A 25,904-nucleotide genomic window follows, 5' to 3' on the forward strand; every position below is an offset into this window, starting at 1 on the left:
CATAGTCTACATTTTCATGTTCATACCCCATTTTGTGTTGGTAACTTTGTATTTCTTTTCTTAAGGAATGCTCCCCTCCCCTACACCTCCACCAAATTCTAGAAGCTCTATGGGCCCTGTTGATGACTCATTGGCTCAAAATAGGAATACGTTCTCAAGCTGTGCGATCCCCGGGCAGCGGCTGTACCTCTCTGAGACTGTTTCCTTAATAACAAAATGGGGATCATAGCACCCCTACACTGCAGGGTTGTTAAGTTTAAATAAGCCAAGGCCTGTGAGTGTTTAATGTAGACTTGGAACACACTGAGCAACGATGAATCTCAAACCCGCCTTCCAGCTAAGAACTTCTCCGCAGCTTCCGGACCCACGGCGGCCAAGACCCGCCTGTGCGCATGCGTTCCCGGCTCTCCTCTGGTCCGCCGCTCGGCGTGGGAGCGTCCTATTCCGCTGCAGGGGGGCAATAGGCGGAGTCAAGGGGCTACTTCCAGGATTTCCTCCCCTCCGAGGAACACCCCTCCTTGTATGACTGGCAGTAGTAATTAGCCAGTAAAGATTGGAGAGAAGACCGACGACCCGGCCCATTTAGGAACCTCTCATCCGAGTTGGCCAATTGCAAGCTTTGGTGGGTGGGCTCTTCTCTGAGGCGGGACACGGCGTGACGGGCGTCTGTTTTGACTAATGAGAACTCGGCTGGGAGTAAACCAGGGCCAATCAGAAGCGAGAAGGCCGGATCTTGGGGCGGGGCTGGAGCTTCGGCAGTTGAACCCCTCGCGAGGAGGGGTGTCTGTGGAGAAGGTGAGAGGCGGCGGGAGTAGAGGGTGCGCGGGCCGGGGTGGCGATCCTGGGGGGAGGGGATACTCTGGGGGAAGGTGGGCTGCGGCGGGCAGTGTAAGAGTCGAGAGGGGGTGACCTTTAACACGGATGGGCGCTCTGATGAGTGTAAGGCAGAGGGCAGCGTATGAGTGGGGGAGATGTTTTGTATTTCTCAGGAGGGTCTTTAATGGGGAAAGTGTGTAAAGCAGGCGACAGCAGGTGGTAAAATACAGAAATGCCCTTGTGATATAGCCTTGCGATTTAATGGGAGGTTTTAAGGCAAGGGGTTATTACAGCGCAGTGTGGAGGAGCGGAGGTCCTTGCGATGAGTTACAAGCTTTGATTCGGGTGGAGGGCAGGTGAGGAACTATATCGAGGGAGGAAATGAGTGAGGACTCCGGGGATGAAGGTGTGTGTTAACGAGGTGTGAAGGCATGTGATCGATACACGTAGCGTTTGTTGAGGGCTTACTATGTGCCAGGTTTTGAATGAATTAACTCTGAAAGTTCCTAACAACACTACCAGTGGTTAAGAGTGTGGGGTCTGGAGTTGGGGCTGCCTGAGTTTAAATGCTGGCTTTGCCACTGGCCCTGCCACTGAACGTCACGGTGTCTTTGGGCCAATTGTTTAACCTTCTGTGCCTCAGTTTTATCATCGTTAGGGTGACCTCATCTCTTACTTGTCTATATCTCCCACCTAGTGGCCTCACCCAGTCTCTTGGCTTCACATGCTCTTTATATAATGATGTCTCCAAATGCCTGTCTGCAGTCTGGATCTCTCCCCTGAACTCCAGACTCATTTGTCCAACGGCCGACTCTTCTCTACTTGGAGGTCCAACTGACATACATGCTTTAAAAACTTGTCCCCAATCAAGCTTGTATTTCCCCCTTTCAGTCTTCAAACCCAGCTGATGTCAGTTCCATCCTTTCGGGTACTCAGGACAAAAACCTTGGAATTGTCCTTGACTCTCCCTTTTCCAGTGCCCACATGCCATCTGTCAATCGGCACATCTCATGGGCCTATCTTCAAAGCACTTCCAGAATCCATATCTCACCACCTCCCTTGCTACTGCTTTGATCCCGGCCATCACCTGCTCTTGCCTGGTCTGTTGCAGTGGCCTCCTTGCTGGGCTCCTTGCCTCTGCCCTTGACCCGCCCCCCCCCGCCCCTCCCCCCCGTTGGAGTTTCCTGTTAAAACACAAGTCAGATCATGGTGTTCCCTGGTCAAGACACCCCCATAGCTCTCACCTCACGCAGAAGTCCTTGCCAAGCTTGTAGTGCCCCCACCGGATCCAGCTCCCCCTCCACTTTGCCCCCAACTCCTGCCATTCTCCCTTGTTCACACGGCTTCAGCCACCCTGGCCTCCTCATTGTTCCTCAGACATATTGGGAGGTATTGGGAGAGTCTTGGGTGGGGTGGTGGGGTCAAGATGGGGTAATAAACTGGGAAGACTGTGGCGTCCAGGGGTGTAAGGTCTCAGATCTCAGTGCTGGGGGAGCTTGTGGGAAATGCAGATTCCTGGGCCCACCCCCCCCTCCCCCCAGAAGTTCTGCTTCTGCCGATTTGGGGGCCATGCCCAAGATCTCGCATTGTCATCAACCACCTGCAGCCCTCGGAGAAACCAGTTCAGAGCTTGGACAGGAGCTGTCTCATCGTTAAACCTCCCCTCTGTGGCTGGTCCTCTGCTGGGCAGTGCTGGGGAGCCTGGTGGTTGAGACAGCTCCTCACCTAGCCTGGGGGTCAGGGAGGGCTTCCTGCAGGAGTGGACGTTGGAGCTGGGACCTGGCGACAAGGGGTGGGCTGAGAGGACAAGACCTCGGCTGTATCTCCAGTACCCACAACCCCGTTTTCCTGGCATCTTGCATAGAGTAGCCCCTGATCTGTGCCAGGCCCACGGTGCTGAAGACCGAGGAATGATCAAAATCTTGGGTTTCTAGTCTGTCAACTAATCATCAGCTAGTTGCACAGATGGTAAACAGCTGACCGAAAGCCAGGCACTGTTCGAACCTCCTTCCATGTATTAATTTAATCCCCACAGTCACCCTGTGTGAGATGGGAGCTCTTATTATCCCCACTTGACTGATGGGAAAAGGCCCAGAAAGGCTAAGTGCCTTGCCCTGGGTCACGCTGTGGGCAGGTGGTCGGATGGGAGCTGAGGCCAGGAGTCCCTGTGTGTCATGCTTAAGATACGAGACCACCCAGAAGGATTGGTGCTGGGAGGGAAAGGAGCAGGGAGTTATGGGAGGAAGCAGAAGGTGGTCCGGGAAGGGTAGCTGGGTAATGTGTAGGGGGTCTAGTGTGCCTTTCCCTCGCTGCAGGATTCTGGGCAAGCCTCAGTTTCATCCTCCGTAAAATGGGGGATGGTTACAGCAGCTGCCAGAGAGCAGAATTAAAGGATGAGTCACTGGTTGATCGGTGTGCATCGTCCTTATCTAAGGCAAAAAGCCTTTGAGGGATAGTGGGGGGGGGGGATTTGGATACCCCACGGGGTGGTGATGGGCTGCGGTGTGCGCTATGGAGGTGTGGATCCTGGGGAGTCCCAGAAGCCTTTCGTGTTTATGTGTTCCAGGGGGACAGTGTGGAGGGCTCTGGTCTATATTCTGCGGGAGCGCAGGGCGAAGGGAGGGGAGTTCTAGCCGGCTCAAATTCACCCACTGGGCGGTGAGGTGAGCTTAGAATGGGGGCGGGGCCGGGCCGGTGTGTATAGTATGTGGGGGGGGGGGGGCGTACACTGCGTAGGAGAGGCCGGCTAGGTCATGGCCAGGCTGGAACGTGTGGTGGTGGGGGCAGGAGGGCGCTGCGGAGAGGGTGGAAATAACCACCCGGGGTGGGGGCTGCCAGAGCTGGTGATTTACCCCTGTCTTGTGTGGGAGATGGTGATGTGGATTTTTCTTGGCTCGGCTCCCACCCCCACCGTAGGGCGAGGGCTGTGAAATCTGGAATATCCGGGGAGCGCTGTTGGGAGGGGGAGGAGCCAGGGACTGTGGTGTGACCCTGGCAGCGGAGAGGGGAGTCATCTTAGTGAAAGACAAGAGGGAGAGGGCTGGGGTCGGAAAGTTGAGGGGGCTTGTGCGCATGTGCGTGTGTGCTGAAGCCATGATGTCATGAGGCCCGAGAAGTGGGGTCAGCTGTGTGGGCCCGAGTGGGGTGCTGCGGTGTCCACGCGGAGCGCGCAAGGTTGAAGGGCTGACGTCACGGGTTGGCGGGGGCGGGGCCTCGAATGCAGGGTCGGGAAGCTGAGGCGGAGAAGAGGAGCCAGGAAGAGTCTTGGGACTGGAATGAAACCAGCAACCAGGATGGGCCACTGGTCACAGAGCAAGGATGAAGGATACAGGTAGAAGGACAAGGTGGGGGGTGGGAAGGAGGGAGGGGCTCGGGGTCTGGAGAATCCCAGAATTGGTGGGGGGGGGGGGGCGTAGGCAGGGTGTTCAGGGAAGGCTCTGCAGGGAAGGGAGATGGAAAATGTGTGTGGGGGGGAGGGGGGGTTACATAGAATTTGGGAGGGATCAGAATCCAGGTGAAATATGGGGGAAAGTAAGACAGGCTGAAAATGGGGTAGATCCTCACTGTGGAGTAGAACCTTGGGCAAATATGCAGGCAGAATCCAGGCGGAATAACAGGAGGGAGCAACATTCAGGTAAAATATAGGGGGGGACCCCAGGAGAACTTGGGGGCTGGTGTACGGAGAGGGGGAATGTGGCCCATCCCGCCCCCCATCTTGGAGAGCCGCATGGCAGTAAGGGACATGGGGAAGGGAATGAAGAGGGCTGGTTTCCGGAATGTGGTAGGAGTGGTGAGGCTGGAAAATGGAGGGAGGGAGGTTCTGCAGCGGGGAGGGGAAGGGAGTCCGGAATCTCCAGGCTCAGAATCCCCAGATGGGGAGTAGGGGTCTGGAAAGGAATGTGGAGGTGGCAGGGGTGCTCCCATCAGGCCGAGAAGAGGGGAGCGGGCGAAGTTTGTGGAGGTGCGGGGGGCAGGTGTGTGTAAGGGGACAGTGGAATTCGGGGAGAATATTCAGGGGCTTAATATCTGGGGACTGAGCCGGAGGCTAATGACTTCACGGCAGTTGGATGAGGAAAGGCTCGGTGGTTTAGGGAAGGGCTGCTATTCTCGGGAAGAGAATGGGGAGCTTCTGTGGGGGAGTGGGGGAGGAGAGCAGGGCTGGGTTGGTGGTGGAGATGGGGTGGGACGGGCCCCTTTACTCCTCTGTCTCCCTGGAGTTTGGTACAGCGAGCTGGGTGGTGAGGGGGGCGGTGAAGCTGTTAAGGCTCCTGCGGGGTTCTGCCGGTACCTCCAACGCCTTGGTAACCGGAATGGCGCGACTACTGATTGGTTCGCGGAGTCGGAGGGGCGGGGCCGGGGGGCGGGGCCAGCGCTGCCTGGCACTCGCGCGGAGGACGGCGGGGGGGGGGGGGGGGGGGGCAGGATTACGTTGAAATGTGTAGCTGTTTGTTTGCCCATAGGTCAGGGATTATTAACGCCACCTCTGAACCTCCAGAGAATGTGAAAGTGCCCAATTGTGAGAGTATGGATTTTCAGGGGGAAGAGGTCTCTCGATTTCATCAGCCAGTTCCAAACTCGAGAGAACCCCCCCCCCCCCAAATAAATTTATGAACTTGGGTCTAGAGTCAGAGGTGCCTGCCAGGATGTCTGGGGCTTTGGCGGTTGTCCTTGGGCCTTTGAGAAAGGGGATCTGTGGATGGGCCTCAGGGTGGTATTCTGGGAGCCCTTGAAATTACTCGCCAAGGGTTGGTTATTCATTTGTCTGGGGGAAGTTCAGAGATCTCATTAGGCTATCAAAGGCACAAAGACTCCTAAAAAAGTTAAAGACCTCTGGCCTAGAGTTTCAGGGCTCATCATTTTCTGGCCTCACAAATGTTATATTTTCCAATATCAGCCTTTAGGAAGACTTTTTGGGGGAGAGTATGACGCGGAGCAAAGGTTGCGGGCGAGAGAAGGAGACCAGGCATTGGAGGGGTCCCCGTGATCTGGGTTGGGGGACAGTCCTGGGTAGCTCTGTCCCTGGGGCAGCTGTGGGTTTCTGCCGAGCCTCCGTTTCCCCATCTGTACACTGAGGAGAAAATGGACTTGCCTTGTTTCTGTACTGCCTTTCAAGACACAACACAACTAATAATAATAATAATAATAATAATAATAATAATAATAATGCCGGTGTGTATTGAGTGCTTGCTCTGTGTCAGGCATTGCTTGATTTGTCCAAGGATTTTATCGGGATTAAGTCGTTTAATCCTTACACCAATCCGAGGACATGAGCCCTGTTATCCTCCTATGGGCTTACAGAGGCCTGCATGAACATCATCTGGCCCGGTATTTCTCTCATCTCATCACTTACCCCTCTCTCCGTCCCTCACGCTTATACCTTGCTGTTCTTAGAATAAACCAGGAACATCCCACCGTGGAGCCCTCCCCTGGCCTCTCCTTACCCCTCTCCAGGCGTCTGCTCAGAGAGCCCTTCCCTGGCTACCTTAGCTACGAGAGCAACCCCTACCCCCAGCATCTCCTTTTTTCCCACTAGTCAACTTTTTTTTTTTTGGACATTTTAAAAAATGTTTATTTGATTTTTGAGAGAGAGACAGACAGAGCACGAGTGGGGGAGGGACAGAGAGAGAGAGGGAAACACAGAATCTGAAACAGGCTCCAGGCTCTGAGCTGTCAGCACTGAGCCCGGTGCCAGGCTCGAACTCACGACCCATGAGATCGTGACCTGGGCCGAAGTCTGCACTTAACCGACTGAGCCGCCCAGGAGCCCTACCCCCAACTTTTGTGTGTGTGTGTGTGTGTGTGTGTGTGTGTGTGTGTGTGTGTGTGTGAGACATTTTTATACTTCTGACTGCTGCCGCCCTCTTGAGGGTAGGGGCGAAATCTGGTTTCTCATGGTATCCCCAGCACCCAGGAGAGCATGTGCTTTAAAGAGAAGGAATCTGGGTCCAAGAGAGATTAAGTAACTTGCCCGTGTCTGTGCACATACCTGAAGCTAGATACAAGCTCAAGCAACCTGGGGCTCTCCCTAAAATCCACGCCGAACACACTGATCTGACCCTGTCCTCCACTCCATAGAACTAACAGCGAGTAGTAGCCCTATTGGCTAAGAGAAGGTACTTACGTGTGCAGCAGACTAATTAATAAAATCAATTATTAACTTCATTGTATATAATATATGGCACTGGCTGTTCTCTCGACTCGGACCCCTTTCCCTGGACACCCATGTGACTTGCTCCCTGACTTCCTTCAGTTCTCTGCCCATATGTTACCTCCTCAGAGAGGCCTGCCCCGACCCCCTGTTTTTTCTTTAATTTTTTTTTTTTTTTTTAGATTTTAAGTGAACTCTACACCCAACATAGGGCTTGAACTCACAACCCTGAGATCACGCGTTGCATGCTCTACCGATCGCCTCCTGACGCCCTATTTAAAGTCTGCCTCGGGGCGCCTGGGTGGCTCAGTCGGTTAAATGTCTGACTCGTGGTTTCGGCTCAGGTCATGATCTCACAGTCCGTGAGTTCGAGCCCCGCGTCGGGCTCTGGGCTGACAGCTCAGAGCCTGGAGCCTGTTTCCGATTCTGTGCCTCCCTCTCTCTCTCTGCCCCTCCCCCGTTCATGCTCTGTCTCTCTCTGTCTCAAAAATAAATAAAAACGTTTAAAAAAAAATTTTTTTAACTAAAAAAAAAATCTACCCTGCCTGGAGGTGCCTGGGTGGCTCAGTTGGTTGAGCCTCTGACTCTTGATTTTGACTCAGGTCATGATCCAAGGGTCATGGGATTGAGCCCTGATTCAGGCTCTGCTCTGAGTGTGGAGCCTGCTTAAGAGTCTCTCTCTCTCCCTCCCTCTCTCCTCCCCCTACTCCCCCCTGTCCCTTTCTCCTGCTCGCATGCGCTCTCTCTCTCTAAAAAAAAAAATAATAGAATAAAAATTTTAAATCTGCTCTGCCTGACCTCAGTACTCTCTGTCTCCCTTTGTAGCTTGATTTTTCTCCACAAATGTTTGAATGAATGCATGACTGATTAATAGATAATGAGCGTAAGGATTAATAAATTAATATCAGTGTATTAATCACGATTCTCTTGTTGGAAATCCTGTATCCTGTCAGCCAGCACGCGTGGGGCACGGACACAGTTCTAAGTGTTTTTATGTGGATTTTGCAATTTAATGATCATGACAACACTCTGAGGTAGATTCCGTTATTATACCCGTTTTCTGGATGAGGAGATTGAGGCACAGAGAGGCAGTCTCTTTCCTAAGGTGTCAAAGCTGGTGAATGGTGAAGCCAGGATATGAATTCTTGGCCTTCCAGCCTTGGAGCCTGGCCTCTCAGCCCCTCTGGGTCTCTGTTTCATCCTTTCTCCAGCGACACTGGCCATGGACCAGCCAGCCGGCCTGCAGGTGGACTATGTCTTCCGGGGTGTGGAGCATGCCGTGCGGGTGGTGGTGTCTGGGCAGGTGCTGGAGCTGGAGGTGGAGGACCGGATGACGGCTGACCAGTGGCGGGGCGAGTTCGATGCCAGCTGTGAGTGGGCCTGCCTGGGGTGGTTTCACCTGTCCTTCCCTGGGATCACCTTCTCTCGGAAGATGAGGTCAACCAGGAGCCCGCCCATCTGCGTCTTCTACCTGACCAGACTCCCTAAGGTGGGGTGGGGGTGGAGGGCTCGTCCCTCAGGCCAGAGGCCCTGGAGTGGGGGCAAGTCGGAAAGCTTGGATGCATTGCTCTTGGGCTGGGCAGGTGGTCAGACTTCAGGAAGGACTTTTCTCTCTACCCAGTCATTGAAGATCTGACTCACAAGACAGGGAACTTCAAACAGTTCAACATCTTCTGTAACATGCTGGAGTCGGCTCTCACCCAGGTAGGGGCAGGTTGGGAGCTAGGGGTGGATCCCTGGGGAGGTGGATGCCCATTTGACGGATGCAAGGCCCTCTACCTTTTCTTTCCTTAAAGGGACAGGCCTATCTTTTTCTTCTTTCCCAAATGTAAGTGGTTTATTCTGATTCTAGTGATGGTTACTCTAATGTGGAAAATTCCTGTCAGAGAGAAATGTCAAGAAGAAAGGAAGAATCACTCTACTAACACTCATTCCGGTTAATATTTTGGTGAAAATCACTCCAGCCGTTTCACCACTTCTCTGTTTACTTGTGAAAGTGTGTGTGTGTGTGTGTGTGTGTGTGTGTGTGTGTGTATGTGCAGATGTATAATTTTATATAGTTGATATATTTCCCAAAGTATTCTGTAACCTGCTTTTAAAGTTGTTTTTTTTTAATGTTTATTTTTGAGGGAGAGAGACAGGGGCGAGTGGGAGAGGGGCAGAGAGAGAGGGAGACACAGAATCCAAAGCAGGCTCCAGGCTATGGGCTGTCAGCACAGAGCCTGATGCGGGGCTCGAACCCATGAACTGCCAGATCATTACCCAAGCTGAAGTCAGACGCTTAACCGACTGAGCCACCCAGGCACCCCTCTGTAACCTGCTTTGAAAAGATTAAACCACATCAGGCGGTTAAGCCTCCGACTCTTGGTTTTGGCTCAGGTCACGATCCTGTAGTTTTGTGAGTTCAAGCCCCACGTCGGGCTCTGCGCTGACAGCGTGGAGCCTGCTTGAGATTCTCTCTTTCTCTCGCTCTCACTCTCTGCCCCTCCCCCACTCATGCTGTCTCTGTCTCTCTCAAAATAAATAAATAAACTTAAAAAGTTAAAAAAGTAAAAGATTAAACGACATTTCATAAAAATTTAGTCACATCAGTGAGTATAGCTACTCATTCACGTAATTTACTGAGCATTTATAGTGTGCCAGGCACTGTGATAGACGTTGGGATACAGCACTAAACACAAGAGATAAAATTCCTGTCCTTTATGAAATGGACATTCTAGTGAGAGAAACAGAAATTGAAAAAATGTATAACGTCAAGTAGTTAGAAGTATTGACAGTTGTGGGGGGGGAGCAGGTTGGACGTTGGAGTGTCAAGGGTGTTATTTAGGCATTTTAAAACTATGACCTACATTATTTCTCTGATTATAGGTATTTGCACTCACATATTAAAGTGTGTGACTTAGAAACTGACCTTTCTTTCTTATTGTTTTTTTTTTTTTAATGTTTTAGTTATTTTTGAGAGAGACAGAGACAGAGACAGCATGAGTGGGGTAGGGGCAGAGAGAGAGGGAGACACAGAAACTGAAGCAGACTCCAGGCTCTGAGCTGTCAGCACAGACCCTGACGTGGGGCTTGAAGCCATGAACCGAACGATCATGATCTGAGCCGAAGTTGGACGCTCAACTGACTGAGCCACCCAGGCACCCCTCTTATTTTTTTTTATTTAATGTTTATTTATTTTTGATAGAGAAAGAGACCTAGCACGAACAGGGGATGGGCAGAGAGAGAGGGGGACACAGAATTCGAAGCGGGCTCTGGGCTCTGAGCTGTCAGCACGGAGGCCCACACAGGGCTTGAATTCATGAACCGCATAATCATGACCTGAGCTGAAGTCAGCTGCTTAACTGACTGAGCCACCTAGGTGCCCTGAAACTGACAGTCTCTTATAATCCCCCTTATCTCCCCTGCTCCAGACTGCTAACACTTCATGTGTATGTGTAGGCAGTATAGCACAATGGTCAAGAGCATGAATTCTGAAGTCAGACACATCACTGCCGCTTACTAGCTGGAAGCCTTGGGCCAGTTACTTCCCCTTCATGCCTTAGTTTTCCTATCTGTAATGTGGGATAAAGTAGTCCCTGTTTCACAGCGTTGTGAAGATTAAAGAAGTTCTGTGTATAAACCTTAGAATGGCGTCTGGCTCGTAATAAGTGCTTTATAGATATTGTCTGTTTTTATTATTGTCATCAACTTGTGAGTTTGTCATCCTTGTTAGTGGTTGCTTAGTATTCTGTTACGCTCATTCAGCATGATTTACGTAACCCAGTATCATGGCCCCTTTGTGGTCTTAAAAATTATTGAGGCCATCAAAGAGCTTTTGTTTATGCAGGCTTTTTCTATCAATATTTGTTTGCCGTATTGTAAATTAAGTTGTTTTATAAATTAAAACTGAGAATAACTTCAAGATATTTATGAGTTCACTTAAAATAGCCATAATGAGCCTGTTAGGTGTTAAATTAAATAACATTTTAATGAAAAAATACATTTTCTAAGACAAAATAAATTAGTAGGAAACACAGCATGGTTTTACATTTTTGCAAATCTGTTTAATGTCTTGCTTAATAGAAAACGGCTAGATTTTTTTTTTTAGTTTTTAAATTTTTATTTATTTTGAGAGAGAGAGAGAGAGAGTGCATGCATGCAAGCAGGGGAAGGGCAGGGAGAGAGGGAGACAAAATCCCAAGCGGGCTCCACACTGTCAGCACAGAACCTGATGAGAGGCTCAGACTCCCAGACCATGAGATCATAACCTGAGCGGAACCCAAGAGTCAGATGCTTAACCAACTGAGCCTCCCAGGCGCCCTGGAAACGGCTAGATTCTTATATGTGCTTCTGCATTCAGTCTGTTGCGATGCGTTTTTTTTTTTTTATGTTTATTTTTGAGAAAGTGCAAGTGGGGGAGGGGCAGAGAGAGACGGGGACAGAGGCTCTGAAGCGGGGACAGAGGCTCTGAAACGCAGACTCTGCAGTGACAGCAGAAAGCCCTGTGAGGAGCTGGAACTCACCAGCGTGAGATCACCACCTGAGCCGAAGTCAGACGCTTAACCCACTGAGCCACCCAGGCACCCTTGCTGTGATATGTTTTTGTTGAAGTATATGCAGAAAAACCTCCCTCACCTAGATACGCAGTGGGAAAGGGAGTCCTTTAATTGCTTTTATCAGATAATGGTGCACATCCTTCTTTGCTAACATATTAAATCGGCACAGGTGGTCATTTCTCAGAGGTTTGTCGCAGTGTGGAGTCCGAGAGCATATCAATGAACTTTTTTTTGTTTTACATTACATTAAACTCTATTGATGTACCTTGAACTTTGCTTGGATCTTTTGTCCATTTTATAATATCATGCACCGGTCATTTGGAAAATACGGTTCGCTGCGTTATGTAGACCCTCCGAGTGTTGACACATTTCATTATCCGGTATCAGCAAGTCACATTTGTTAATATCCTCACCGATCTCCCCAAGGAAAGTCTTTGAACATCAAGAAGCTTACCCAGCGCACAGTGGGCCGATCCAAGTTTTCCAAAAATGCCAATTTTTGCTTTGAAGTTTGAATTTTCTCATTGGCAACAAATACCGCCAGTTATGTTTCTTGAAGTGACGGGCTGACTTCGTTCATTTTGGGAGAAAATGCCTGCCAAACAGCCAAGTCTGAATAACTGTAGTTTTGTCTGTCAGTCGTTCTTTCAAGTAAAAATGGTGTGCCATGAAAAAGTGGCTAATTTAGCCCCCAGCTCGATTACACAAGTGTTCTTCCTGGGACAACTGTCTGTCGTACTTTGGTACGCGACACAATGTGTATTTCCCATTTTGTCACAGAGCTGTGTACTCAAGGATGGAGATTCGATAAAATTAATCTGTACTGATTTGTCAAGACCGTTCCTAGGTTTGGGGTGCCTGGGTGGCTCAGTCCGTCAAGTGCCTGACTCTCGATCTCAGCTCAGGTCCTGATCTCAGTCAGGGTCGTGAGTTCAAGCCCCGCGTTGGGCGTGAAGCCTATTAAAAAAAAAAAGACCACTCCTGTTTTTGATTTCTGGTGTTACATTTGTTTGTTTGTTTGTTTGTTTGTTTCTTCCTTCTTCCTGGCCCCCCACTGAGATTGCCGAGCAACAGAAAACACAGTGACTCCTCGTACATTTGCATTTGATGCCTTTGGCAAGGACCCGTGACAGTATTATTAGGAAAATTGTCTTGACCTCGTGGATTCCCTGAAAGGGTCTCGGGGACCCCCCAGGGGCCTTTGGACAACACTTGGAGAGCCACAGCACTAAGCTGTCCCCCATGGTTGACCATTTAGGTTCTTACCAGTTTCTCCCTCTGGTGTCCTTGTGCCAGCCCCTGGGGCAGGGCCATCCTGGTCATCTGTCTCGATGTCGGAAAGGCCCCACTAGCCCAACGAATGGATGGGGCGTGGCCTGGCTTTGTGGGTTGTGTGCTCCGGGCCTGGCCATTCCTCCCGTCCTCTTCCAACAGAGCAGTGAGTCGGTCACCCTTGACCTGCTGACCTACACAGACCTGGAGTCCCTGCGGAATCGCAAGATGGGGGGCCGCCCAGGCCCTTTGGCCTCAAGATCAGCCCAGCTCAACTCCAAGCGCTACCTGATCCTCATCTACTCTGTGGAGTTTGACAGGTGGGGATAAAGGACTTGGCTCCAGGCTCAGGCTGGTGGGTGGGTTGGAGAGGGTGTAGTTAGAACTCAGAAAACCCTGAGGGTGGGGTGGGGGTATTGCCTTTGGAATCTTTACTGTTGGGGTTTGTATCATTTGGTATTGTGTTTGGCTCTAAGTAGTAGAATAACTATTCCAGGTGCTTTAGACAAACAATAGTTCATCACCCAACAAAATGTCTAGGTAAGTGGCTACTACCTAGAAGTTTCCTTAGGGACTCGGGCTCCTTCTGTTTTATTCCTTTTTTGTCATCCTTAAAGTGTTGGCTTTTGGAACTCATCCTTGTCTCCTCAAGGTCACAAAATGGCTGCTGGCCCTCCAGGCGTGGGTTCTGTATCAAGCAAGAGGAAGAGAACTGGGCTGTACTTGCTAATTGCATCTACTGTTTTTAATCAGGAAAATAGAAGAGTTCCTAAAAGATGCCCAATAGGTTTCCTATAATATCTGGCCAGAAATGGTCTTGTGGCCTTTCCCTAATATTTGGCCACAAGTGGTCATGTGCAGGGGATGCTGCTAAAATCAATGCCTGGCTCTTTAGCCTGTACAGTGGGAGGCAGTAAGGGAGGAGGAGGGAGCTGGCAATGGCTGTTGGGTAGCCAGGGGATAGCATCTGCCCCATTCGATAATAGCTCCCGGATTTTCTAATGGGAAGTTGTCAGTCCTATGAGCATAGCGTCTGGTGGGACGTTAATCAAGGTGCCCTACCTTTCCTCTGCTAAGCGGTGACGCAGACCAGGCCATTTAGAATCTACCCCTATGGAATCAAATTAAGACTGCTTGGTGGTAAGTAACGTGATACCAGCAGCGTATGATGAGGAAGTTAATTCGGACTACAACCGGCCCATCAATGCCAGGGGTTCCAAAATTGCTCTAGAAGGGAGTCTCAGGGACGGCCAGCTGGTGCAAGGGATCTGGGCGCAGGGAGGGGGCTGGAAGTTGCATTTAGAACTTAAGCCTCTAGGAACGTGAGGTTTTTGGAATTGTGTATTTTCCTACTCGAAGGCTCTCAGGGTCTGGTAGTTACCCTCGGGTGGATTCTTGGCCTCTGAGATGCCACGGTTCTAATCTTCCTCAGGATTCACTACCCGCTGCCCCTCCCATACCAGGGCAAGCCGGACCCTGTGGTCCTGCAGGGCATCATCCGCTCACTGAAGGAGGAGCTGGGCCGCCTTCGAGGGCTGGACGGCCAGGATGCTCGGGACACCCGGGAGACTGAGATCTGGCACCTGAGGGAACAGTGAGTCCGGGAGGCGAATGCGGTTGGGGCTGGGGGGAGGAGGCATCCCATCAGTCACTGCCTGGCCCTATGCTCAGCACTATTGGAAGGGTGGTGGTCCCTTGTTCACCAAACATTTATTCCGAGCCCCTCTTCTGTGCCTGCCTTGTGCTGGGTGGTGCTGGGGACACAGCAATGATTCAGCCAATCCTGGCCCTGCCCTCCTGGGACTCCAGGTCCAGTGGGGGAGATAGCTTTGTCTGTAGACAGTGAAGATACCCAGTGGATGGAGTTTGGGAAGCCCAGAGGGGAGACTGGAGCCTGCCTGGTAAGGGAGAGGTGTTCCAGGCAAAGGGAACAGCATGTGCAAAGACGGTGGAGGTGGGGCTACATTCAGCGCCTCTTTTGTGCTGGCCCCCTCCCTGCCCTTCACGTTGTGGTCAGCCCAGGGGGCAGATGGACGTTGATCCCATAACCACCTGGAATAGCATTGCTAGCAGAGATGGGATTAGGCAGAAAAGGGAGTCTGTGCTCTAGGAGGCTGAATAGGAACCCGCTGGGGTCTTGGGGTGAGTCAGGTGAAGCGAGTGGGGAAGCGTGTTCTAGGCAGAGGGAACAGCATGTGCGAAGGCTTTGTGTTTGGTTGGATGTGGTGAAAACACGGGGGCTGGCAGAGTAAAGTGAAGAGAGCAAAGGCTTTTTGGCATATTTACCGAGTGCCTGCTGCAAGCTGTGCCCTGTGGCGTGCTGAATCCGGGACGCCATTGCCACCTGGAGGAAGTCCCGCCCACTGGGAAGGGCAAATAAAATTTGTGTAAGAACAATGATAATTATAACCGTAGCTGACATTTATAGAGCATTTAACTGTGTGCCAAGGATTCTTGCTCAGTGCTTTGTGACTTAATTTTTAATTATTTGTATTATTCTTTTTTTTTTTAATTTTTTCATTTCAATTTTCAATTTTTATTTATTTTTAAATGTTTGTTTATTTTGAGAGAGAGAGCGTGCCAGTGGAGGACTGAGTGAGAGGGAAAATGGATCCCAAACAGGCTCCGCGTTATCGGTGCTGAGCCCAACTCAGGGCTTGATCCCATGAACCGTGAAATCACCACCTGAGCCGAAATCAAGAGTTGGACGCTCAACCAACTGAGCCACCCAGGTGCCCCTTCGTGACTTAAGTTTTTTAATCCTTGCAAGGTAGACATTGCTCTCGCCCCCATTTTACAGAGGAGGCAACTGAGGCCCAGAGAGGTTAGAGAACTTGCCGCAGGTCACCCAGTAGATAATATATAGCCAGGCTAGATTTTGAATCCGTGCAGCCAGCACCAAGCCCCCTTTGTTTCTGTAGCTGTTGTGTTATATTGGTGGCTGCTAGGCCTCTAGGCCAGGGCTAAGTGTTCAGGGCTGACAGGGAGGAGGTGGGGGCCCCTGGGGCTGGAGAGCCCTGTGGGTCTTCCTGGAAGAGCCTGGCTGTACATTGCTGGGAAGCAGGGTAAGTGTTTCCCTCACTTCATCCTCAGGATCTACCCTCTGGCCTCTCTGGTGTGTGTGGATGTATGCATTTCCCGGACTGGCCACAGCGTGGCGCCCTCTGTCGCTCAGAGCCAACCAGAACTAGAGAGGATGGCTTGAGATCCTACAGCTGGTTGGTGGCTTCTTCCTCTTCCCAACTTCCTCTTCCTAACTGTAGTGAGGGAGTTTGGGAAGACTCCAAGATTCATCCATCCATCCATCCATCCATCCATCCATCCATCTATCCATCCAGTGTTTATCCAGTTCATACTGTGTGCCAGGCACACTGCCCAGCCTGAGTTAATGTTTAGAGCCCTTACTCAGTGCCAGATATGGTCTAAGCACCCTGTAGATTCTTATACAACTTTATACGTAGGTATTGTTGTTATTGTTCCACTTCCCAGAGATGTGAGGTGCTACTGCCCAAGGTCACCCAGCTCGTAATAAGTGGAGTAGAGTTGGACACAGCCCGACCACAGAATTCAGGTTCCCTCACGGTGACCAGACAGCTGGAGTAAGGATCCAGACAGAAGACAGATAATCACACTGATAAATGCCAACTCTACAATGACTGGTGCTATAGGAAGGAAATGTACAGAGAGCACGAGAGCAGAGAACAGAGGGACATGACCTAGCCTGGCTGGGGACAGCAGATGTGACATTTAAAGGATGAGAGAAAGTGTTGCAGGAGGAGGGACTTGGATCTGTAAAGAGAAGCTTGGCTGATGCAGCACGGGAGAGGAAGGTGGGAGGAGAGGAGAGGAGGGGGGAATCAGCTGGATGGGGCCAAATGGGGAGCTCCTGGGAGAAGGTGGGGGAGCTACAGATTTTAAGAAGTTTTTTATTAGGAAAAATTCCAAGCACACACAGTAGACAGAAGTAGGATGGACAAGTATTTGTGCCCCAGATTCAACGGTGTTCTACATTTTGCCCTTCTTGTTTGATCCACACCCTCCCCCCTCCCCGAGAAGCGAATCCCAGACATCAGATTTCCTCTGTAAATACTTCGTTTTATCTCCATGGTCAGTGTATTCCTCTGTCCCCTGTATTTCCTGTGAAGTCACTGTTAACCCTAGAGGCTAATCAGATTTAGGTCTCTGGCAAGACACCTTCCTTGGGGGTGCCATGTACTTGCCTACTGTCAGGTGGCGTTGGGGCCGATGAGTTCTGAGGTTGAGATCTGAGTCCTTCTTATGAAGTTCCCATCAGCCCAGTCGGTACCTCTTGGTAGTTTTCATTTGCATTCACTTAATTACCAAGAGGTTGAGCAGTTTTTCATATATTTAAGTAACCATTTGGATTTCCTCTTTTGTCAGTTGCCTGTTCACCTGTCGTATCTATTTTCCTCTTGTCATCTATTTCTTACTGATTTCCAGGAGCTCTTTATATAGTCTGGAGACGAGCCCTTTGTTGATGTTATGTATTTCAGACACCTGCTTGCCCTCTATAGCTGGCCTTTTCACTCTCTTAATAGTGTCTTTTGATAAATAGATGTGCTTAATTGTGACGTAGACTAACTTATACGTTTTTTTCTCTGAAGTTCGTAATTGTTATGTCTTGCCTTAGAATCCTTCTCTCCCAGTATCATGAAGATCTTGTTCTATATCGTCTTCTATAATTTTTTGTCTTTTGCTCTTCACATTTATGTCTACGATCCACCTGAAATCGATTTTGGGGGAGATAGAGGCTCTTTCATATTTTTTTCACATGGCCAGTCAATCAGTCCAATGACATTTATTGAAAAGAGTATCCTTTCCCTACTGTGTCGTCATTGTCACCTTTATCACAAATAATGTGTGTGTGTGCGTGTGTGTGTGTGTGTATAATATATGTAGGTTAGAGGTATTGTAGCTTTCTAATTAGACATACTGGGTAGAGCAAGTCTTCTGACTTGTGTTTTTCCATTTTAAGAACTTTTTGGTTATTTTTGGAAATTTGCATTTCTTTATAAATTTTAGAATCAATAGGTTTTTCAATACAAAAACATAAAACTTGTTGGATTTTTTTTTTAGAATAATAGGCTTGAGATTTTATTTTTTTATAAACTAATCTCTACACCCAACATGGCTCTCAAACTCACAACCCTGAGACCAAGAGTTGGATGCTCCAGTGACTGAGCCAGCCAGGTGCCCCATAACTTGTTAGAATTTTTATTGGTATTGCATTGAATCTATGGAACAATTTAAGGAAAGCTGAAATCTGTATAAATAGTGAGTATTCCACAGGATGCCTGGGTGGCTCACTTGGTTGAGCTTCTGACTCTTGATCTCAGCTCAGGTCTTGATCTCAGAGTCGTGAGTTCAAGTCTCGTAGTTGGTTTCACACTGGGCATGGAACCTACTTAAAAAAATAGCGAGTACTTCAATATATAAACAATATACCTTGGTATTTATTTAGGTCTTATTTAATGTCTGAATGATGTTATTCTATCATACTTTTGTTAGATTCTTTTCCTATCTTTGGGTGATTTTTTTTTTTAATGGTTTATTTAAATATAAATGATATAGATGTTTATATAATTGTATTTTTCAAAAAAAATTTTTAAGTTTATTTTTATTTATTTTGAGAGAGAGACAGAACATGCACGGGAGGAGCAGAGAGAGAGAGAGAGAGAAAGAGAGAGAGAATCCCAAGCAGGCTCTGCACCATCAGCGCGACTGAGACTGAGCCTCCTAGGCCTCCCTAACTGTAGATGTTGATATTGTATCTAGTAACTTCCACCAGCTTTCTTATTATTTCTAATAATTTGTAGATTTCCTTTGATGTTTAATGTTTATAATCATTTCATCTGCAAATGACTGTTTTGTTAATTCTTTCTTAATCCTTATCTTTCATTTCTTTTTCTTGCCTTATTGCATTGGTGAGGATCACCAGTACAGTGTTGAGAAGAAGCAGTGATATGTGGCATCCTTGCCTTGTTCTGGATTGTAAAGGATAAATTCAGTGTTTTGCCAAAAATGTAGGCATCTATGTGTTTTTCAGATCCCTAATTGATTTAAACTTGCAAAGTGACAAGAACTGTTAATATATAGTTTTTTTTTAAGATTAAAAAAAGTTTTTTAAGTTTATTTTTTTTAATGTTTTCTTTTTTTAACATTTACTTATTTTTTGAGAGACAAAGAGAGATAGAGTATGAATGGGGGAGGAGCAGAGAGAGAGGGAGACACAGAATCCGAAGCAGGCTCCGGGCTCTGAGCTGTCAGCGCAGAGCCTGATGCAGAGCTTGAAACCGTGGACAGCAAGATCACAACCCAAGCTGAAGTCAAACGCCCAACTGACTGAGCCACCCCGGCGCCCCTAATATATAGTTTTAGTAGTTACTGATGATCAGTAGCTAGATAGATTTTTCATCAGGGGTTGGTTAATGGTAATGATCTAATTCTATAATTTTTTTTGCTTTTGTTAGCTGGAAGTTTTCAATAAAGAAACGCATTCTCTCTCATCAGTTATTTGGTTTCCCTGAGATATATTTCCTATGAGAAAGGCATGATTAAAGCTTGTGTTTTTCCCCCTCTACTTAACTTTTGTCAGAATAACGAGTTGCTTCCTGCAAATCCTCCATGAAGTTCAATGAATGTTGTTTTGCTTTTACTATCCTTTTGAAGTCATGAATTGAAACTCAACTGATGCTATGTTGGTTTCCTATGGCTGCTGTGACAAATTACCACAAACTTGGTGCTTTATAACAGCAGAAATTTATTCTCTTACAGTTCTGGAGGCCAGAAATCTGAAATCACTGGGGCTGAGATCCAGGTGTCAGCTGGGCAATGCTCCCCCGCAAGAGGCTCTAGCAGAGAATCTGTTTCTTCCATCTTTCAGCTTCTGCTGCCTGCCATCATTCCACATCACTCCACTCTCTGCCTCTGTGGTCAGGTTGCCTTCTCCTCTTCTGTGTCTGATCTTCCTCGACCTTTCTTTTATAAGGACACTTATGGTTATTATAATTTTTTTTTTAAATTTAATGTTTTAATTTGTTTTTGAGAGAGATAGACAGAGTGCGAGCCAGGGAGGGGCAGAGAGAGAGGGAGACACAGAATCCAAAGCAGGCTCCAGGCTCTGAGCCGTCAGCACAGAGCCTGACTCAAGGCTTGAACCTGTAAATTGTGGGATCATGACCTGAGCCAAAGTAGGGTGCTTAACTGACTGAGCCTCCCAGGCACCCCAGTAAGGATACTTGTGATTGTATTTAGGGCCCACTCTGATAATCCAAGATAATCTCCCCATCTCAAGGTCCTAAATTAATTTCATTTCATTTTATTTCATTTCACTCCATTTTATTTCATTTTATAGAGAGAAAGAGCACTAGTGGGGGAGAGGGGCAGAAGGAGAGAAAGAGAGTGAGAGAGAGAGTGAGAGGATCTTTTTTAAAAAAATTTTTAACATTTATTTATTATTGAGAGACAGAGCACGAGCGGGGGAGGGGCAGAGAGAGAAGGAGACAGAGAAGCCGAAGCAGCCTCCCATGAACCGTGAGGTCATGACCTGAGCCGAAGTCGGACGCTTAACTGACAGCCACCCGGGGACCCCACGTTATTTTTGTTTTGTTTTTGCCACTTGACATAATTCTCCAATATGCCACCAACTTTATACCCAGTTAGATCTATTTGAGCGAGTTTCTTTTAAAAGTTGTAGGGGTTGGGGCACCTGGGTGGCTCAGTCGGTTGGGCGTCCGACTTGGGCTCAGGTCATGATCTCGCAGTCTGTGAGTTCGAGCCCCGCGTCGGGCTCTGTGCTGATGGGTCATGAGCCTGGAGCCTGCTTCGGATTCTGTGTCTCCCTCTCTCTCTCTGCCCCTCCCCTGCTCATGCTCTGTCTCCCTCTCTCTGGCAAAAATAAATAAACATTCAAAAAAATAAAAGTTTTAGGGGTTGACTTCTTAAAATTTATTTAAATACAATATTTTCAGAGTTCCGAAGTCAGAACTGAAAAAGAAGGTAGGGGGGTACCTGGCTGGCTCAGTCAGTAGGGCATGCGACTCTTGGTCTCAGGGTCTTGACTTCAAGCCCCATATTGGGCATGGAGGTTACCTAAGAAGGTACATTTAGTGGGGTCCAACTTGTGTCCCTGTTGCCACTGGTTTCTCCCTGATAGGTAAGCTATTTTTTTTAAGTTTTGATTTATCCTCACATATTTTTGAAAATATGAACATAATATGATTTATAATTCCCCTCTTTTCTTTTGCATGAAGAGATGTATTAAACATCGTTCAGCCCTGTTTTTAAACTTCTATCCTGGCCATCACTTGGCGACAGGATATAGAGCTCTTTCTCCTTCCTTTTTCTAGTTGTGTGGTACTCAGTTCAATGGCTGTATCATAGAAATTCAGCTTACTTTCTGTTGGTATACATTTTGGTTATTTCTACTCTTTTGCTATTATAAATAGGGCTGCAGGGCGCCTGGGTGGCTCTGTCGGCTAAGCCTCCGACTCTTGATTTCTGCTCAGGTAATGATCTCAAGGTTGGTGAGATAGAGTTCCCCTTCCGGCTCTACACTGACAGCACGGAAGTTGCTTGGGATTCTCTCTCTACCTCTCTCTCTGCCCCTCTGCCCCCCCCCCCCCCCGTCAAAATAAATAAATAAACATTACAAAATAGTGCTGGGGCCCCTGGTGGTTCGGTCAGTTAAGTGTTGGACTTTCCATTTTGGCTCAGGTCATGAGCTCGAGGTTTCCTGGGTTCCAACCGTGGGTTCGAGCCCCACCCCCGGCTCTGCACTGACAGCGAGGAATCCGTTTGGGATTCTCTCTCTCTCTCCCTGTCTCTCTCTGGCCCTCCCCTGCTCCCGCTGTCTCTGTCTCTCTCAAAAATAAATAAACTTGAAAAAGAAATAGTGCTGCAATGAATAGCCTTGTGTGTACATCTTTTTCTCAAGGAAGGTTTTGAGCACAGTAGTGACCTGATCGGATTTGCATTTTACAAAGAATCTTCTGGTGAATAGGAGGCCGTGATGGCTGGGAGGCCAGGGGTGGGGGCGTGGGAGACCATGTAAGTCCAGGAACTCAGGGCTAGGCTTTCAGGGCACAGAGAAGGGCAGATTGATGACTTATTTTGGAATTAGATCTCACAGGGCTGTGTCCTCGCCGCGGGATGGATGGCCATGTTCCTCCTCCCGTGGGAAGAGAGACTACGGGGCCATGGGGGCGGCTGGGGTGGTGGGGCTGCATTCCCGGTTCCTGGAGCAGGTGAAATGGTTCGTGCCCGCACGCATGGAGAAGTGAGGATGATAGGATCGTGCACGCCCTCCCTCCCAACTCTGTCGTCCTCCCTCTACCCTCTTCCCCCAGGGTTTCACGCCTGGCATCGGAGAAGCGCGAGCTGGAGGCCCAGCTGGGCCGATCTCGAGAGGAGGCTCTGGCCGGGAGGGCGGCGCGCCAGGAGGCTGAGGCGCTGCGTGGGCTCGTCCGCGGCCTGGAGCTGGAGCTTCGGCAAGAGCGGGGCCTCGGACACCGCGGGGTCGGCCGCCGCAGCCAGGATTGCCGGCGCCTGGCCAAGGAGGTGAGGGGGCGGGGCGGCCGGCGGGGCGGCCGGCGGGCCGGGGGTGGCCGCTGGGGCGTGGACCTCGGCCTCAGTCTGGGCCCTTGCGCCCCTGTTCTCCCCCGGCAGCTGGAGGAGGTGAAGGCGTCGGAGCGTAGCCTGCGCGCCCGGCTGAGGACCGTGAACAGCGAGCTGGCGGTGTACAAGAGGGGGTGAGGGGCGCGGTCTGGGGTGGGCGGGGTCTTGGATCTGGGATGGGGCTGCTGGGGTGCTTAGGCCTGGACGGGCGGAGCCTGGGGAGGAGGTGTGGAGTCGGGGGGGAGGGCGGGGCCCAGGGCGTGTGGGCGGGGCCTGAGTGGGGCGGCTGAGAGTGGGCGGGGACGGAGCGGTGGGAGGAATCTAATGGACCGCGTGGGGCTGAGTTAGACGTGGTGGGCGGAGTCTGTGGGGAGATGGGCAGGGCTTGAAGCGTGTGTCAGGAGGCTGGGCCTGGAGATTCGGAAGGGGTGGGCCCTGAGGCTATCCCGTAGAGCGAAAGGGCGTGGCCACACGGTGAAAGGTTGTGGCCCCGCTGGTGGGGATCTGGTTGATGTCTGCTGTTACTTATTGCGGTGGGTGACGGAATTTTGGAAAGGATTTCTAGGGAGCGGTGGGAGAGCTCAGGAAGAAGGGTCCCGGAGAAGGGGGTTTGTTAGGATGCAGGGAAGTGACAGACGGGTTCTTCTGGGGCGCTTTCTGGGGCTTCGAGAGGGGCGGGAGCCTGGGACAAGGTAAGGTGTCTGTGAGGGTCGTGTGCAAGGGCGTGAATGTCTGGGAGTTGATGGTGGGATGGACCAGAAAGTTCGGAGATGGTGTGATCCGAGAAGAGGCTTGAGATAGGAGTTGAGATAGGAGCTGGCCGGCGGGAAACTGACAGTGGGTCCTGCGCTCCCAGGAGACAGACTCCGCCGGTGGTGCCGCCCCGGGTGCGGGAGGATCGGGCTTCGTCGTCGCGGGAGCGCTCCACATCTCGTGGTCGCGGTGCCGCCCGCTCTTCTTCCCGGGAGAGCGGTCGGGGGAGCCGGGGTCGAGGCCGCCCCGTCCGCCCCTCGCCTTCACCCACAGGTCTGTGCCGGCCAGGCCCTGCCCTGCCCTGCCTGTGGGAGGAGGGGGAATGGACTAGAGCTGTGGAGGCGTGATCCTGTGACCCCAGCCTCTTCTCTGCACACTCTCCCACCCCATCCTAGGTGGTCGCGTGCCCCGTTTCGACCCCACGGCCTTTGTGAAAGCCAAGGAGAAGAAGCAGAGAGAGATCAAGATGAAGTTAGCGCACATTTCCTCTTTATCTGCCCATATCCCTGGTCCTTTACTGGCCCGCTGGCCTGTACCCTCATCCATCGCGGTCTCCCATCACCTGTCACCTGCTCCGTCTCTCCCCTTCCTGCTCCTGCTTTGCACCTGAACTCCACCTCCGCTCCTGACCCTTCCCCCCACCCGCCCTGCTTCCTTGTCTCCCACCACCACCTGGTCTGCGTGTCCGCGTGCCTCTTCCTTACGTAGGCCGCGTGACCTCAACGGAGTCACTGGCCCCGGCTGCGACCCGTAGGGGCGCAGCGACGCCTTTCCTGGCACTAGTTGGGCGGCCGGGTGAGCGTCTCCTTTGCGGTTCCGCAGGCAGCAGCAGCAGCGGAACCGACGGGGCAGCGGAGGAAGCGGCGACGGGCCGTCCGTCTCCTGGTCGCGCCAGACTCGGCCGCCCGCCGCCGTGACCGGCCGAGGGGACGCGGCCAACCGCTCGCGACACCGCAGCTCCTCGGGTAACTGGGCGGCAGAGCGCGGGGCCGGGAGGCGGGCTGGGCGCCCCGGGCGAGCGCCGGAGACTTACGCTCTCTTTCTCCCTCTAGTGGACAGTCTCCGCAGCCGCTGCTCGTCCGCCAGCTCCTGCAGCGAGTTGGAGGATTTCTCTGAATCCCTCCCTAGAGGGTAAAACTTGGGCTGGGGGAAGAGACCGCCTCCAAACGGGTGTCTGGGGAGGCTGGAAAGAGGCTTTTGCAGGGAAATTGGGTGATGGAGGCTGGAGCCTTGAAACCACGTTGGGAGGGCGAGGTGGGAGGTGCCGGAGGCTTCTCGGGTCGGTCCTTGATTACCTTCTCCTGTCAGCGTTCGCCGCGGGAAGCCTCCCAGCCCCACAACCTGGAGTGGGTCCAATACGGTGAGTGTCTTTCCCCAGACCCTGGAGGGGGAGGGGGAGGGGGCGGCGGCGGCATGAACCTCCCAGAAGCCCCTGTCCCTTTCCTCCGTGATTCCATTGTGGGGGAATCAGGTGGGCAGGGGTGGCTCCGAAATGCTTCTGGTGGCGAATGTTTTGAGCCTTGGGTCGGAGGGGAGGGTGGGCGTGGGGTGGGGGCAGATGATGGTGGCCAAGGGCACCAGCGCTGGCCTCCAATGGAAGGTCTTAAAACCGGCCCCGCCCCCTTCCTATCGCCTGTGTGTCCCTCAGCCTCAGTGTCTTTGATCAATTAAATGGGGATGGTAATCGTATTCACCTCAGAGGGTTCTTTCTGGTGAAGCTCCCAGGGGGTGATTTTGCTTCCAGTAAGTGCCCAGTGGGTGTCTTATTTTTTGAGATCCTCGGGTTCAGAATTTCCAGTGGATTTGGGGGGCAGAACTAGAGGGAGGGTCCCTAACCCCCTCTCGTGCCTCCTCCTGCAGCAAAAGTCCACCCCTCTGGATCGCGGCCGCCGTCAGAGACGCCCGGCTAATTCGGGGGGCTGGGTCCCTATCAAAGGTGAGCCTGGGACTCCACGTGTCCCCCCTTCCCCGGCCCCACAGTCTGAGGACAGCATATTGGGCCCTCACAGCCCCTACACCCACCCCTCTCACCTGCGCTCACAGAGTACAGCTCGGACCACCAGGCAGCGGACATGGCGGAAATAGACGCCCGCCTGAAGGCCTTGCAGGAATACATGAACCGTCTGGACACAAGGTCGTGACCTTGGGCAGGGAGTACTGCCCCTCCACCCCCCCACCCACTGCTGTATTCGGTGTGGAGGGGCGGGGCTGGCGTGTCCTTCCGGCCCGGCTCAGGCTCCTCCCCTGCTGGTGCTCTGGTGCTCCTGGGGTGTCCCGTGTGTGAGGCCCTGACCCCTCCCTCTCTCCCATGCATTGCAGGCTGGGGGGGGGGGTGCGGAGGGAGGGGGTGTGCATTTTGTAAATAAACATATTTGTCCTTGGGATCCTTCAGCGTGTGACCGAAGCGTGGGGCTGGAGCGGGGAGAAATGAGGATTGGGCGGGGGGGTGTCATTGGGACCTGGGTGTATTTCTGGGCGCGCCTAGGACTGGGAGGCACTTGGGGGTTCAGGGGCAGGAAAAACTTCCATGCTCCCTAAAGCAACAAAAGGGGGGACCTTAGGGATGGTAGTGAGCAGCTCATCCCCAAAGGGGTGCAAGCGGAGATAACTGCGCAGAATCCCTTTGGCTGAGTGGTAGAGAAGGGGTGTCCTGGAGCATGGTCCACTGCCCCCACAGGACCCCCCCCCCCCCCGAACTGCTGGCGGTGACCCGTGGGCCACCTTGGTGCTGATTCCTGCGC

At 51.1% G+C, this 25,904-nt stretch overlaps 1 protein-coding gene and 1 long non-coding RNA gene across 3 annotated transcripts; one reads left to right on the forward strand and one right to left on the reverse strand.

Moving 5' to 3' along the window:
* The first annotated feature begins 682 nt into the window (after positions 1-682).
* CCDC61 (coiled-coil domain containing 61) lies at positions 683-25,344 on the forward strand. 2 transcript variants are annotated; one of them, XM_027037855.2, is made up of 14 exons: positions 683-795; positions 8,176-8,334; positions 8,586-8,668; positions 12,937-13,094; positions 14,207-14,368; positions 22,143-22,353; positions 22,462-22,544; positions 23,267-23,436; positions 23,559-23,634; positions 23,986-24,128; positions 24,216-24,294; positions 24,472-24,523; positions 25,024-25,099; positions 25,207-25,344. In XM_027037855.2, exons 2-14 carry the CDS (start codon positions 8,187-8,189, stop codon positions 25,302-25,304), a joined length of 1,539 nt encoding a protein of 512 aa, XP_026893656.2. In that variant the 5' UTR covers positions 683-795; positions 8,176-8,186; the 3' UTR covers positions 25,305-25,344. The 2 variants fall into 2 exon arrangements, with proteins under 2 accessions (XP_026893656.2, XP_026893655.2); XM_027037854.2 differs by lacking the exon at positions 683-795 and adding an exon at positions 3,824-4,147.
* LOC128313187 (uncharacterized) lies at positions 20,234-25,333 on the reverse strand. Its single transcript, XR_008293492.1, has 2 exons — positions 25,195-25,333; positions 20,234-24,544 (listed from the first exon to the last, which is right to left on the reverse strand). It is a non-coding gene; the product is annotated as an uncharacterized LOC128313187 (long non-coding RNA).
* Positions 25,345-25,904: the final 560 nt, after the last annotated feature.

Source organism: Acinonyx jubatus, chromosome E2 (genome assembly GCF_027475565.1).
Source record: "Acinonyx jubatus isolate Ajub_Pintada_27869175 chromosome E2, VMU_Ajub_asm_v1.0, whole genome shotgun sequence".
NCBI lineage: Eukaryota > Metazoa > Chordata > Mammalia > Carnivora > Felidae > Acinonyx > Acinonyx jubatus.

What these genes read in the sequence shown, in the direction of transcription:
- CCDC61 (XM_027037854.2), top strand. An exon ending in ATCTGGCACCTGAGGGAACA is followed by an intron (nt 14,369 to 22,142) that starts GTGAGTCCGGGA and finishes CTCTTCCCCCAG; the next exon opens with GGTTTCACGCCTGGCATCGG. An exon ending in TCTGAATCCCTCCCTAGAGG is followed by an intron (nt 24,295 to 24,471) that starts GTAAAACTTGGG and finishes TTCTCCTGTCAG; the next exon opens with CGTTCGCCGCGGGAAGCCTC.